At 59.3% G+C, this 14,787-nt stretch overlaps 1 protein-coding gene across 1 annotated transcript; it reads left to right on the top strand.

The window, feature by feature from the left end:
• Positions 1 to 2,343: 2,343 nt before the first annotated feature.
• Positions 2,344 to 7,580, top strand: VWA1 (von Willebrand factor A domain containing 1). Its single transcript, XM_027565216.1, has 4 exons — positions 2,344 to 2,497; positions 3,582 to 4,139; positions 5,778 to 6,056; positions 6,167 to 7,580. Exons 1-4 carry the CDS (start codon positions 2,431 to 2,433, stop codon positions 6,502 to 6,504), a joined length of 1,242 nt encoding a protein of 413 aa, XP_027421017.1. The 5' UTR covers positions 2,344 to 2,430; the 3' UTR covers positions 6,505 to 7,580.
• Positions 7,581 to 14,787: the final 7,207 nt, after the last annotated feature.

Raw genomic sequence — 14,787 nt, 5'->3', positions numbered from 1 at the left:
CCTTGGAGAGCAATGTTGTCCCTGGGTTTTGTGGATCCCCATCCATCTGCCTGTGGACTGACAGGCATGGTGGGCGAGTTCTAGGAAGTGACGAATGGGGACTCCCTGTCCCTCCTCCTCGTTCCCAGGACACCTGGGTCAGGCAGGGGCTGGCTCCGGTGGAGGGAGAGGCATGGACTGGGGCCAGCTGTGTCCTGGCCCCCTCTGGTCCTTCTCTGCCCCTCCTGCCCCCAGGCCTGTCTTCCTTCAGAGAGGAGGTTTCCAGGCCATTATATTTGTGCTTCCTCTGGTGCCTGCCTCAGGCCCAGCCCTGGCCTGGACTACTACACACCCCTGGCTGACCCCCACGTTCCCTAGGAATCTTTGTCTGCCCATGTCTCCGCAGGGTAAAGGAGACTCTCCATGATGCTAACAGCAGGGGTGGTAGAACCAGCTGAGCCACAGGGCAGATCAGGGGGCCTGAAGGACAGAGCTGACCCAGTGAGGGTGGGATGGTCTTAGTCTCTCGGGGATCAAGTCAGAGCTCAGCATGAGCATCAGGAGGGGCTCTCAGCCAAAGCAGGTGTCTGAGCTCAGCCAAGGCTGGCAAGAGGCCCTTGTCACCACTGCCGAGGCCAGGTCCCCTGTCCTTTCTCCCTCTGATGGAGAGCTGAAGGGAGGAGGATGCCTGCTTCCTCAAGGGCTTGAGTAGTGGCCAAGAAGAGCAGCTCAATTTTTCCAGAAGGGAAACTTCCCTGTTAGCCCAGCAGCACAGCCGAGGTGTGACTCTGGGCCCACCGCTGGCCACGAGTGGGGAGGCCACAAGGCAGATCCAGCATGGCCTGGTGCCCTGCTAGTGGGTGCCCAGCAAGGTGAAGGATGAGCCAAGTTGTGTCTGCATGCGTGTACTTGGGTCAGTCCCCCGCTGGGCCCTCAGATTGTCTTCAGCTGCCTCCTCTCACGGCCCCATACCCAGAGCAGCCCTGGTCAGCCTCATCTGCTGGAGGGCTGGGGGCCAGGAGCCGTCCTTCTGGGCGGTACACCCTGAACTTTGGGGGTTCAAGCCCACTGTTGCTCCCGGGGCCCAGGCGGAAACACCATGCAGCCTCTGGTCCTAGCTGAGGCCTGAGGTCTGTGGAGCTGAGCCAGCCCCGTCACTGCCAAGATTCCCGGCAAGGGGGGGTGTGGCAGGGACACAGTTCTCGCTTGTTCCTGCCCCAGCTACTCAGGCTCAGCTGAGCTGCTTCCTTTTTTAGACAAAGTCAGAGCTCCAGCCTGTCTCACAGCCTGGCGTCTCACCTGACAGAAAGGGAGGAAGGAAAACCATTGAGTTTCATCCGTCCTCCGGGCTGAGCACCTCCTGACAGGGGGGAAGGGAGGGGACATCCTGGCAGAGATGGCCTGCCGCCTCCCCATGCGGACCTGTGCCCCGCCACCCTGCACCGAGCTCCTCAGAGAGGAGTGGCTGGGACAGGACAGTGGTGACCCCACAGGAAGGCATCTTAGGAGGGAGGAGGGCAGTCCGGCCCATGGGACTCTGTCGGCCTTGCCTCACCTGAGGGCAAGGAATTTGCCCTGGAGTGGGTAGGGGGGAGGGCTGAGTGTCCCTCAGGATGCCCCCTGCAGGCAGCCACCTCTGCTCTGGTCCAGCCAAGATCCGAGCTGCAAGGTTCCTGGTCACAGTGAGTCCCTGGAGGGCTTCCCCAGTGCACTGTTGGGGAGGGTCTAGCCCCAGTCCTGGAGTTTGGCCTCAGCCCTGGCCCTGAGCCTCTTATTGGGGACAGCTATAGGCCCCGCATGGTCACATACGACAGGCCTGAATCAGCCACCCTCAGCTGTATGCCTCTTCCTCCAAGAAGCCTGGTGAGGTGGGATCTTTGTGCCCCCTCAGAAATCCCTCCTTGAATGTCTGAGGTTTTTTCTCCTCTCCCAACGTTCTAAGTTCTGCCCTCCTGATCTTTGTTTTCATACACCTTCCCCTTCCCAAGCCTTGTGTTTGGTGTCACCCTCACACTCTAACACCTCCTGGGGCTCTCTTGGACTTGGCTTCAGGGACTCCCAGCGCTGAGGATACATGATACAGCTTGGTGGCTCCCTGCTCTGCTCCTGGCTGGGGAAGGGGGCAGGGGATAGAAGCAGGGCAGACCCCAAGGCCTTACAGCCCAAAGGGAGACCGAAGAGTTATGTGTATACACATAAACATGCCACGCGCGTATGAATGGAGCGTGTGGCCGCGCGCCTGGGCCTCGCGAGCGTGCGCCTCCGCAGAGCCTATGCTCCTCCGGACGCGGGGCAGCGCGCGCGCGCCTCCGAGGGATCTCGGGGCGGGCCGCGGTGGGCGGGGCCTCCAGGGGGCGGGGCCCGGGTCCGACCCGCGCGGCCGCGCGCCCCACAGCCCAGGAGCGAGCGAAAGACCAGTGCAGGGAGAACGCTGCCGTCCCGTCGCGCGCGATGCTGCCCTGGACGGTGATCGGCCTGGCCCTGAGCCTGCGGCTGGCGCGGAGCGGCGCGGAACGTGGTGAGTGAGACGGGCGGCTGGGTCAGGCTCGGCTCTCTGTGCCCGTCCACCCTCTGATGTCCGCGCTGAGCCACGCTCTCCTTCCGCTGCTGTGGGGCCGGGGCGGCTGGCAGGGGACCCCACCCACGTGAGGCGCAGGCCCCGCCGGCAACTCGGCGGGATTTTAGGGCCTGATCGGGGAAGTGGGCGGTGCCAATCGGAGAGACTTGTTCCTGCCTCAGTTTTCCCTTTGCTTGGAATGACCCTTAGACGAAGGATGGTAAGAGGGTTGGTGTCGTTCAACTAGGTTGAGGGAAACTGAGGCCCCTAGGCTAGTACCAGGCCCGAGACACCCCAGGCCGCTGTCTGCTCGTGACCTAGGGGCCCATCTGCTCCCTGGGGAGCGGAGAGCAAGGCGTAGTCGCCTGAGGGATGATCGGGCCCTCAGGCTGCTGCAGCAGGTAACCTGCTTCCTGGGTCCGGACACAGCCGAGGATGGGGCCCAGGCAGGGATGACATCATCTGTAAGTGGGGTCAGGACTCCAACCCAGACTTCTGGACTGTGGGAGAGGCTGCAGTCAGTGCTCTGTCTTCCCCCTGCCTCCTCCTCTGTCCTCAGTCTCCCCAGCTGCCGAATGCCTCCACCCCACCCCCCACCGGTTGCCTTACCTGGAGGGTGAGCTGTGTAGACTACTTCTAGGAAGCCAGGCCCCTGTGGCCCAGACGTATCCACCCACCACTCCTGGGGGCGGGGCCGGACACTGAGCTCCAGCCCGCCTAGATTCCGCTGAAGACAGGGAGGGGTGGGGGCTTGGAGGGGTCAGTTTTCCTTTGCAGTTGAGACAGGAGCCCACAGGGACCCCCTGGTATGTGGCCAGGGTGTAGAACTGGAATTGCTGAGGGTTTGGACCTCCTGTTGGCTTTACTGCCTCTCTCCCCCAGGGGTGCCATCCCAGGACCTTTGAGGTGTAGCTGAGCTGGCCTGGGCTTCCTTGGGTAAAGGCGAGTGCCAGCTTAGGGAAATTTCAGGCCCTGGGGGTTCTGCCCTGGGTGTGGGGCTGTCTGGGGGCCACCATCAGGGGCTGAACCCTCCCCTCTTTCCCAGGCCTTCCGGCATCTGCCCTTCAGGGGGACCTGCTGTTTCTGTTGGACAGTTCAGCCAGCGTGTCTCATTATGAGTTTAACCGAGTTCGGGAGTTTTTGGGGCGGCTGGCGGCCCTGCTGCCCGTGGGTCCTGGGGCCCTGCGTGCCAGTCTGGTGCACGTGGGCAGCCGACCACACACCGAGTTCCCCTTCGGCCAGCACAGCTCAGGCTCAGCCGTCCAGGATGCCATACGGGCTGCAGCCCAGCGCATGGGCGACACCAACACTGGCCTGGCACTGGCATACGCCAAGAAGCAACTGTTTGCCAAGGCGGCAGGGGCCCGGCCAGGAGTGCCCAAGGTGCTGGTGTGGGTGACAGACGGCGGCTCCAGCGACCCCGTGGGGCCCCCCATGCAGGAGCTGAAGGACCTGGGGGTCACCGTCTTCATCGTCAGCACTGGTCGGGGCAACCTCCTGGAGCTGTCTGCTGCCGCTTCGGCCCCCGCTGAGAAACACCTGCATTTTGTGGATGTGGACGACCTGCACATCATCACCCAGGCACTGAGGGGCTCCATCCTCGGTAGGTGGGAGGGGGCCTGGGGAACCCCAGCTGGGAATTCGGGAAGAGGGCTGGGAAGACTCCAGGAGGAACTCACATGCCTGGAGGGAGCAGAGGCCAGGGCTGCACACCCGGCTTCTCCAGGGACACATTCCAACTGGTCACCACAGGGGTCCCACCACCTGGGCTGAGGTGGGACAGAGGACAGGTCTGAGGAAACACCTTCAGGTGAGGCTCCCTACTGGAGAGTGGGGGGTTTGGTGAGGGCTGAGGGACCCGCGGGCTGGATCTGAGCAGATGTGTCTTGTGGCTATGTGGAGAGGTAGAGAAGGAGGTTTCAAGCCTGAGAGCTCTGCACATGTACCCACCATGCCTGGAGGAAGGGGGAGGGCCAGGGCAGGAAGGGCAGAGAGTGCCCCCAACCAGAGCTGGGTCCCTTCTTTCCCCAGGGGAAGGGGGTTTGAGCAAGACTGCACTGCTGGGGATTGCTGGAAAGGAGGCTGGGCCTGGGAGAGCCTGCTGCAGGGGCTAGCAGCTCCCCACGGACTTTCTTCTGGATCCCTCTGACCCAGCTAGGGAGAGGGACAGGGAGGAGAGAGAGGTGGAGTTAAAGGGCCTGGTCACTGGCAGGGTTTGCTGTAGCCACTGCAAAATGCCAACAACCCCAGAGTCTTCCTGAATTTTGGCCTGCAGTTAATCATCCACCTGAAACCGAAAGGAGTTGGTCTGTGGGTTGGAGGGAGGTAGAGGGTCTTTCTGAAGATCTGCTCCAGGGCACCTGGCCCTGGTGGCCCATGGGTCAGCTGCTGGGGCTGAGCCTGAAGGGGACAGCAGGAGAAAGGGCAAGCAGCTGGACAGGAAAAGCCCAGGGCTGCAGGGCAGTGAGGCAGTAGGGTGGCTCTCCTGGGATTGGGGGCAGGGTCTGTGTGTGGCGATGGGCAAGGGGAGTGCCAGCCAGGCAGCTGGGCACCCAGCGTTCACAGCATCGGGTCCTGACTTAACCCTATGTAGACATCTGTTAGCCTCACCCACCTGCCAGGTCACTGAGATGACCCTCTGGGGCTTGGCATCAAAGCTCAGGAGTAACGTTTGGGGGTCCCACCCTAGAGTCCCCCCACCACACTCTCCTCCAGGTCCAGCTGCCCTTGGGCTTGTCACATCTCTCCTACCCCTCAGGACATTCTCCAGTAGCCTGTCATCTCCTGGCTGAACTGTGGGCCCCTTTTCTTTGACTCTCCAGAGCAGAACTGATCCTTGACCCCGTGCTGGTCACTCGTGCTGCCCGGAGTGGTGGGGAGGGCATCCTCTGACATCATTTTGAACCCTGCCACCCTTGAGTGCCCTTTGTCTAGCCCACTGAGTGGTGGGTGGGAAGTGGCCCGCTATGGTTTGGAGCTGAGGTGGGGAGGGAAGCTCCTGAAGCGGCCGAAGGCAGGGGGGTGGAGGCGGGGTGGGGGGGGTGGGGGGGGGGGTGCCGCTGGTTGCACTCACGTCCTTCCTCCAGCCTGGCGCCAGCGCGCTTTGGCAGATCCTTAGCATCTGGTAGGCGTGGCCGAGGCTAGCCTTGCTCCAAGGCTCTGGGAAGTCTACCCCGAGTCAGCAGTCAGAGACCCGCGCGAGAAGCCACCTTTGTCCTCTGACCCTCTGCACCCCACTCAGATGCGATGTGGCCACAGCAGCTCCATGCCTCCGAGGTTACGTCCAGCGGCTTCCGCCTGGCCTGGCCGTCCCTACTGACGGCAGACTCAGGCTATTACGTGTTGGAACTGGCGCCCAGCACGGATCCGGGGGCCGCGCGCCGTCAGCAGCTGCCAGGGAACGCCACGGGCTGGGCCTGGACCGGTCTGGACTCAGACACGGACTACGACGTAGCCCTGGTGCCGGAGTCCAACGTGCGGCTCTTAAGATCACAGCACCTACGGGTGCGCACGCTGCCAGGTGAGGCGGGGCACAGGGCCGGGTGGGCTGGGGGTACGGGTCCGGCTGGGCGCCGCGGCCCCCTCCCGCTCACGGGCACTTCTCGCACCCTCACCCCCACGCCCGCGCAGAGGAGACCGGGCCGGAGCTCATCGTCGTCTCGCACACCAGGCCGCGCAGCTTGCGCGTGAGCTGGGCCCCGGCGCTTGGCCCGGACGCCGCGCTCGGTTACCACGTGCAGGTCGGGCCCCTGCGGGGCGGGGCGGCGCAGAGCGTGGAGGTGCCCGCGGGCGAGAACAGCACCACGCTTCAGGGCCTGGCGCCCGGCACCGCCTACCTGGTGACCGTGACCGCAGCCTTCCGCTCGGGCCGCGAGAGGGCGCTGTCAGCTAAGGCCTGCACGCCCGAAGGCGAGCGCAGCCGTGCCCCGCGTCCCCAGACGCAGAGGACTGGGGGCCGGGAACCGTGAGCCGGTCGCGCCCGCGCACCCGAGGGCCCCCTTCTCCCGATCCCGGTGGGTCTTGACCCGGGGATGGGATGCTGACCGGCCTTAGGCCCGCGGGACCCCCGCGCAGGAGCGCGCCCCGCCTCGGCGTCCGCCCTCCAGGACGCAGCCTCGCCTCACCTTCCGCCGTAGCTATGGCAGCAGCGCGTGCCGTTGCGACTCCCTCCCCTGCCCGGTCCAGACCTGGGCACTCGGTGGTGTCCTTTGGACAGGATTTAGCGGGGAGATGGACAAGGCGTCAGGGGGCCCGTTGAGAACATCAGACTCCAGATGGCTCTGGACCCAGGGCCACAGGGCGCCTGGGCAGCCGGGCCTCCCACTTGTGTTAGAGGCCAGCACGTCTGGTGGCAAAGGCTGGCATCTGTTTGAGGGAGCTTGGCCCAGATGGCCGTTCTGAGTTCCCACCAGCCACTCGGGTCCAGGGTGGGAAGGGAAGGAGCTGGCTCTGGCCAGGTCCCAAAGTTTTCCTGGAGGGGATAGGGTCAGGAAAAGGGGCGGGGAAGTGCTGGCAGTAGATCCTGTGGTTAACAGCTGGGTGGCTGGAGAGGCAGTCTTCACTGGTATGCTCAGCTGGCTTGGCGGCAGTGCTTTGCTTGCTGGGAACAGTGGCCCTGCCTTCCTACCCAGAACCCTCCTGGGCCCAGCCACAGCCTCTGGGACCCAGGTGGCACCTTTTGGGAAGAATGCGACAAGAGCCTGGCATTCAGGACCCTGGATACCGGAGAGCCTGTTCCTGCAGGGCCCCAAGGCTGGCACTTGCAGAGGGTTTTCCCTGTGCTGGGTGGAGGGCCTCTGTGCTGGGGCAGGGACAGGCAAGGTGCCTCTGGGTGCTGCACCCCAGCCGTCCCTGCAGTGTCCACCTCCTGTCACTCCTTACTGTGCTGGGGCCACCGGACAAGTCCCAAGGGCGGGCAGTGCTGCTGCCACGTGGCCCCACAGGCACCTCCTCCACACCTGTGCTGACTCAGTGCTCACTTTTCATCTTCCCCACTAATGACCCAGCCTTTAAAATAAAATACAATAAATCAGATGTAAACTCAGCCCTGCAGTCTCCTGAGAGTGCTTTCAGTTCAGTTCATTTCAGTTCAGTCGCTTAGTCGTGTCCGACTCTTTTCGACCCCATGAATCGCAGCACGCCAGGCCTCCCTGTCCATCACCAACGCCCGGAGTTCACTCAGACTCACGTCCATCGAGTCAGTGATGCCATCCAGCCATCTCATCCTCTGTCGTCCCCTTCTCCTCCTGCCCCCAGTCCCTCCCAGCATCAGGGTCTTTTCCAATGAGTCAACTCTTCGCGTGAGGTGGCCAAAGCATTGGAGTTTCAGCTTCAGCATCAGTCCTTCCAATGATCACCCAGGGCTGATCTCCTTTAGGATGGACTGGTTGGATCTCCTTGCAGTCCAAGGGACTCTCAAGAGTCTTCTCCAACACCACAGTTCAAAAGCATCAATTCTTCGGCACTCAGCTTTCTTCACAGTCCAACTCTCACATCCATACATGACCACTGGAAAAACCATAGCCTTGACGAGACGGACCTTTGTTGGCAAAGTAATGTCTCTGCTTTTGAATATGCTATCTAGGTTGGTCATAACTTTCCTTCCAAGGAGGAAGCATCTTTTAATTTCTTGGCTGCAGTCAACATCTGCAGTGATTTTGGAGCTCAAAAAAAATAAAGTCTGACATTGTTTCCACTGTTTCCCCATCTATTTCCCATGAAGTGATGGGACGAGATGCCATGATCTTTGTTTTCTGAATGTTGAGCTTTAAGCCAACTTTTTTACTCTCCTCTTTCACTTTCATCAAGAGGCTCTTTAGTTCCTCTTCACTTTCTGCCATAAGGGTGGTGTCATCTGCATATCTGAGGTTTTTGATATTTCTCCCGGCAATCTTGATTCCAGCTTGTGCTTCTTCCAGCCCAGCGTTTCTCATGATGTACTCTGCGTATAAGTTAAATAAGCAGGGTGACAATATACAGCCTTGACGTACTCCTTTTCCTATTTGGAACCAGTCTGTTGTTCCATGTCCAATTCTAACTGTTGCTTCCTGACCTGCATATAGGTTTCTCAAGAGGCAGGTCAGGTGGTCTGGTATTCCCATTTCTTTCAGAATTTTCCACAGTTTATTGTGATCCACACAGTCAAAGGCTTTGGCATAGTCAATAAAGCAGAAATAGATGTTTTTCTGGAACTCTCTTGCTTTTTTGATGATCCAGCAGATGTTGGCAATTTGATCTCTGGTTCCTCTGCCTTTTTTAAAAGCTTTACTCCTTGTCAAAACACACCAGCCCTGTGAAAGGTTTCAAGTAAAATAAAGGGCTCTGGTAGGAAAGGCTGGTACCCCACCTGGTGCTGGGGTGAAGGGGGAGCCGTCCCTTCCCAGCACTGGGTCGCAGGCCACTGTGGCCCTTCTGTGCACCTCCTCTTCAGAGAGCCCAGGCCCTGATTCTTTTGCTGAGACCCCCACCTCTGTTGGCACGGCTACTCCCTCGGCTTCAGTTTGGCTATGCTGCCCCCTGCTAATGGGAAGGAGAACCCCTAATCCAAGCAACTGCAGGGCTGAGAGGTGGTCTTGGGGCCCCAGATGGCAGCTCAGTCCACCTGGCCTGGTGAGTATATTGGGGACGGGGGGTGGCTTCTAGCAATCTAATCTGCCACCATTTTCCCAAACACCTACCTCTGAGCATCCCATGGCGCCCACCCAGGCACCCAGCACCTACACTACCCACCAGTTCAGTGTGCTTGGTGTTCCTGTGCCCTGCCACCACACACACACACTGCCTGTGTGAGCAGGGTGGAGAGCAGGGCTCAGGTGGTGAATTAACCCCAAGGCAGATGATAGTGCCTGTCCAGGCCCGGCTTGAGGGGCCTACCGGATAGATGTTGTTTCTCCTCCATGTCCCCCCATCCCCTTGAGGCAGGCCCAGGGAAACCTGGCACTGTGGCCTGTGCCACTGAAGGTTTCTGCTTGCATCCTGATTGGTGCTCAGTGGTCAGCTGAGGATCAGAGGCTCCTGTGATCTTAGCAGGAGATGGCTGGTGAGCAGCTCACCTATGGCTGGTGAACCTGAACATCAGGGTCCCAAGGTCCCAGACAGCACTGACCAGGGCCTGGACCCCTCCCCTGGCCTGAACCTGGGCCTGATCCACCCCTGAGGGGCAGGATTTCCCCTGTGGAGGCCTGAGTTCCCCATCCCGATCCCTGGGTGCTCTGCAGGTGCCAGCCCACTAGGCACCCAGAGAGGGCCTCCTTCCATGCTGCACCCACAAGCCCAGCTTGCAGCGCACTGCACAGGCGACAGGAGAAAAGTCCCGAGTGCTGATGGGCGGTTTCCCAGTGGTTCAGTCACACATTAAAGACGAGTGGTGAGCCCCTTCTCCCAAAACATCCTTCCATCCCTGAGAGAGGGCAAAGCAGCTGGAAGATGCAACCCTACTCCCTGCCTCGCCTCATCTCTGCTGGACGCTGAGGCCCAGAGAGAGGAGCCCCAGATCATCTCCAGGCCTAGGAATGCCTCTCTTGGAAGCCCTCGTCTTGAAAGTGCGGCCTTTGCATCATCCCAGGCAGTTCTCAAAGGTCTTAGAGTCCAGGCTGCATCTGGAAAGTCTCCAGGAAATAGCTTCGTCTCGACCCCACCCCTTCCCTCCACCTCCCCTGACTCGCAAGCCCTGGCTCCATGGTCCACTCTGGGTCAGGCCCAAGCTGAGGCCTGCAGGAACTTACACGTGCCACTTCCCAAGGCAACCCCGAGCATCCCCGCACACCTGAAAGTCATGGGCTGGCCCCACAGGGCCAGGTCCATGCAGCAAGAGTGGGCTGGGCTGGGGAGGAGCTGCTGCTTGGGTGGGGAGAACCCTCGAACAGAGGCTCCTCTAGTGGTGCTGGGTAGGCACGATTCTCACTCACGGGTGACTGCTGCTCCCTAATTTGCAAGGATTTCCTGTGTGGGGTCTTCGCTGCAGCCAGAACTTGCCTGACGGCAGGGGTTTGTGAGAGCCAGGTAATGGACAAAGGCCATCTGTGAGGAGGCTTGGATGGCCACTGGGTTTGGATCTAGGTCTCCGGGAGGTGGACGTCCAGGAGTGGGTGGTAGGGCTGGCGGTGTCTCCCTGGAGCAGGAGCTATTTCCATGGCAGCAGTAATAAACTCTGTGGAGCCAGGGCCGGAAGCCCAGCCGCCCTGAGAGACGTGTGAGTCCTCATAGCCTCCTGCTGGGGTGAGGGGGCAGTTCAGGAAGCTAGAGGGCGACAGCTGTGTGTCTGTGCTTTTTTCCTGGGATGAAAATTTTTTTTCAAAGTCCATTAAAACAAAAATGTCAGTGGAAGTCATAGCTCTCCCTAGAGGTGAGTGTGGTAAGGTGGGGACCCTCTGGGAGACCCCACCCCACAGGTTCCAGCCCTTGGGTGGGAGGCAGACGCAGCCCCAGCAACTCAGTAGCTAGGGTGAGGTGTGCTTTTGGCTGACAGCAGTGGGCAGGGGGCTCTAGGGACAGCCCCCTTCTCAAGGAGGGAGAGAGGCTGAGGTTTCCCAGGCAGGACCACGTGGGGCGAATGCGACCCCTGCTCACTAACCAGGAATTAAAATCCCTGGCACTCATCACTCACATTTCAGAAGTGTCAGGGAACACACCCACAACAAATTATGTCATCCTAGCCACAGACACGCGAGCCTGGCAGGAAGGAAAGTCCCCACCACCACCGTTCCCCCCAGCTGTGTGCGCAAGCCAGCAGCTTGCCTGAGCCCATGACAGCAGTGTCCACAGGAGCTGAGGCCTTGGCCATTCCACTCTGGTGCCACACAGCACATGGGGTGCTGCCCAGAGGAGGGGGGTGAGAGCCACAAGCTTCTCAACTCACTGTATGCCCAGGGTCCCAGCCAGCTCCCATCTCCCTCCTTCCTCTGCTCCAGGGCCAGCCCCTGCTGGATGAGAGGGCACTCAAGGCCAAGCTGGGTGGCTCTTCCTCTGAGAATCACTCCCGCAGGCGCCACTCACCACACCCCCCCTAGATGATGCTGGGGCTCCGTCAGTGCCACCGGGCTTGAAAACTTGCTTCCAAGTTCTGTCCAGATCATGCAGCTGACCCTGCTCTTCTGGGAAGGAGCAGGCCAGCCAGTGCTCATGGCATGTCTCCTGGCCTCAGCAGAGTGGGCAGGAAGCTGTGTGCCTGTGCTGAAGGCCCCCCAACCCTCCATGCTTCTGGGGATGGCCTGGCTCTACTGACCTCTGTTGGATGAGCCTGTCGGTCCAGCTGTGGGGTGGGGGGCAGATGGGGCATGGCTCCACAGGGGAGAGGACAGTGTCAGAGCATCTGAGTAGGTGGCCACTCACCAAGGGCAAACGGTGCAGGAAGACGAGGCTGGGGGCAGAGAGCTTAGGCTTGGCCCCAGGACCCTCTCCAGACCTGAACCCAAGACAGCCCGTCTGAGGGCTCGGTGCTCGGCTCTTGTTCACCCCAGAGTCAGAAGGAGGGGCTGCATGGGCCAGAGATCCCAGCACTGCTTTGGTGGGTGGAGTGGGGACCAGCATCCAGGGGCCCAGCCCTGGGGGCTCAGGCCCAGGAGGGCCCAACTGAGCAGCTCTTCTTTCATGGGGGCTGGGGCCTGCCAGGCTGGGGGCAGGCGTGGGGCGTGCATGTGCAGGGGTCCTAGAGACTGAACTAGCAGCACGTCTTTTGGAACCTGGGGGGAGAGACCAGGAGCCAGACAGGCCTGGCTGGATGACAGGGAGAGACCAGCCCCTGCAGGCCCAACTGTCCTAGCTAGGAGAACAAGCCAGAGGAGTGAGGGCCGGGGCCGCCAAGTTTAAGTGGACAGGGGGCTTCTGTCCCTGGGAGATGCCAGGCAGCTGGCGCTGGGAAGCCCTGGGGCCTGACAGGAAGGCTCCAGCTCCCCAGAGGTCTGACCAGATGCACAGACTCGGAAGCCACGCCTGCTATGCAGGCTTTGGGGGCAGAGTCCTCTGCTCTGGGCCTGTGTGGGGCCCACTCTGCTTCTGCTGGCCTGGGCTCTCGGGGACAGCAGTGTCCCCCTTCTCTGACTCAAGGTCAGGCTGGAGGCCAAGTTGCACCTTTAATTTCTTCAGTCTCTCCAGGTCTTCAAAGCTGGAAGACTCCCTCGGGGGTTGGGAGGGGGGAAGCCACAGGGAGCAGGGTGTTGGGGGAATCCCACCAGCAAAACAGCACAGCTTGGCAGCTGAGTGCCCTGAGTTTGTCAACTAAACATGAATGCAGACGGAGGGGACATATGTATACTTACCGCTGATTCACATGGTATGGCGGAAACCAACACAGCGTTGTAAAACAATTATCCTCCAGTTTAAAAAAAAATGAACACATCAGGTGGAAGGTGTCATCCTAATTTCCCTATTAACTTAGTGTCTTTAGCAAAGTTGTGTCTACTTCCAGCCTAAGACTTTAAGTGACAAACACAAGTGGACTGATGTTCTGCGTGGTCCACTGGAAATCAGAAAGTGTCAGCAGTACTACTCTGATGAGGGAAACTGGAGGGAAGCAGTTTCTTCGCTCCAAGAGAGGGCGTGCAACCACCTAAATCTTAAGATAGCAACCAACGCTTTCTGTTTTTTAATTAAGCCAAGTTAAGGAAAACTGACTTTTTTGTGAAGCTGACTTTACATTTTTTTAATTTTTAATTTTTAAAACTGACTTTTTAAATGCAGAGCTTTATTTTCAATTATTCCTTGTCATATAAAACTACCAGGCTTCCTTGCTGGCTCAGATGATAAAGAATCTGCTTGCAGTGCAGGAGACCTGGTTTTGATCTCTGGATCAGGAAGAGCCCCTGGAGAACGGAATGGCTACCCACTCCAGTATTCTTGCCTGGAGAATCCCTTGGGCAAAGGAGCCTGACAGGCTACAGTTCATGGGCTCGCAGAGTTGGACATGACTGAGTGACTAACACTTTCATATAAAAGTCCACGTGCGTGTGTGTGCTAAGTCATATCCAACTCTGTGACCCTTGGACTGTAACCCACCAGGCTCCTCTGTCCATGGGATTCTCCAGGCAAGGATACTGAGTGGATTGCTGTGCCCTCCTCAGGGGATCTTCCTGACCCAGGGGTGGAACCTGGGTTCTTACGTCTCCTGCTTTGGTAGGCAGGTTCTTTACCACTAGCACCACCTGGAAAGCCCATAAAAGTACACAAGCTTGCCAAATGCTGGACTTTGGATGGAACTAAACAGTTTCCTGTGGACATGGACTTCAATTCCCTTCCCCATTTCCTCTTTATCCAGCAAAGCCTGCCAGGAGTGCTACTGGATGTATATTTTCTGGCCGGTTCATAAAGACCTTGATGATGACCAATGAGCGACATCTAGCAGGAAAACTCCTTTGGTTTTTCTCACTTGGGGAAACAACAAACAACAAAACCCTGGCAGAATTATCTTAGAATTTTTTCCCCCTGTTTTTATTGAGGCTTATTGAGGGGAAAGTCCATATGATTCTGGGAACTCTACAAATTCCATCAAGGAAAGAACACAGGGGCAACTTGGACACTGGCCCAAGAAGCAAACTTTGCTAACTTTGGGTGCTGCCCTGTGTCCATCCTTGTCTCCATCTGTCCCAGGCCGTCTGGCCTGCACCTTGGTCCCTGAAGCAGGAGCAGGAACCTGGCCTTTGGAGTTCCCCAGAAGTCTCACCAGACAGTAACCAGAGCCAGGACCCTTGGGCCCCGAGGAGCTCTTCTCCCACGAAGGCGCCCTCTGTGGGGCTTCTGGACTCTGCCGCCCCTTACTTCTGGGGTTGGATAGCTCAGTCCCCTCACTTGGGACTTCCCACGTGGCTCAGTGATAAAAAAAATCCGCCTGCTAATGCAGGAGGCATCGGAGTGGGTTCCATCCCTGGGTCGGGAAGATTCCCTCTGGAGAAGGAAACGGCAACCCACTCCAGTATTCTTGCCTGGAAAATCCCATGGACAGAGGAGCCTGGAAGGGTACACAGTCCATGGGATCGCAAAGAGTCGGACAGGACTGAGCATGAACACACCCTCGCATGTACGTCCCCTCTGTTGAGAGCCACTTCGCTGAGACGCTGAAGAGGAGGTTTGGGAGAGCCCTTCATCCTACTGACGGTTGCTGGAGATTGGCCAGGGCCGCGCTTCCGCCCTTCCATCATTTCAACACCGAGACCCAACAAGCAACAGGCCCAGTACTTCCCGCGCCGCCCGGCCCATGAGCCGGCCCGCTTTGCGCTGGACACACCCAACCCGCTCTTTGCCATCCTAGGGAGCCGCTC

The sequence above is a fragment of the Bos indicus x Bos taurus genome, chromosome 16 (assembly GCF_003369695.1).
Source record: "Bos indicus x Bos taurus breed Angus x Brahman F1 hybrid chromosome 16, Bos_hybrid_MaternalHap_v2.0, whole genome shotgun sequence".
In the NCBI taxonomy this organism is placed as follows: Eukaryota; Metazoa; Chordata; class Mammalia; order Artiodactyla; family Bovidae; genus Bos; species Bos indicus x Bos taurus.
This window is presented reverse-complemented; position numbering and strand designations above follow the sequence as displayed.

Excerpts from the sequence above, each read along its gene's own strand:
- VWA1 (XM_027565216.1), top strand. The coding sequence starts at position 2,431 with ATGCTGCCCTGGACGGTGATCGGCCTGGCCCTGAGCCTGCGGCTGGCG. Across the intron at positions 2,498-3,581 it reads GCGGAGCGGCGCGGAACGTG|GCCTTCCGGCATCTGCCCTT; the intron begins GTGAGTGAGACG and ends CCTCTTTCCCAG. Across the intron at positions 4,140-5,777 it reads ACTGAGGGGCTCCATCCTCG|ATGCGATGTGGCCACAGCAG; the intron begins GTAGGTGGGAGG and ends CACCCCACTCAG.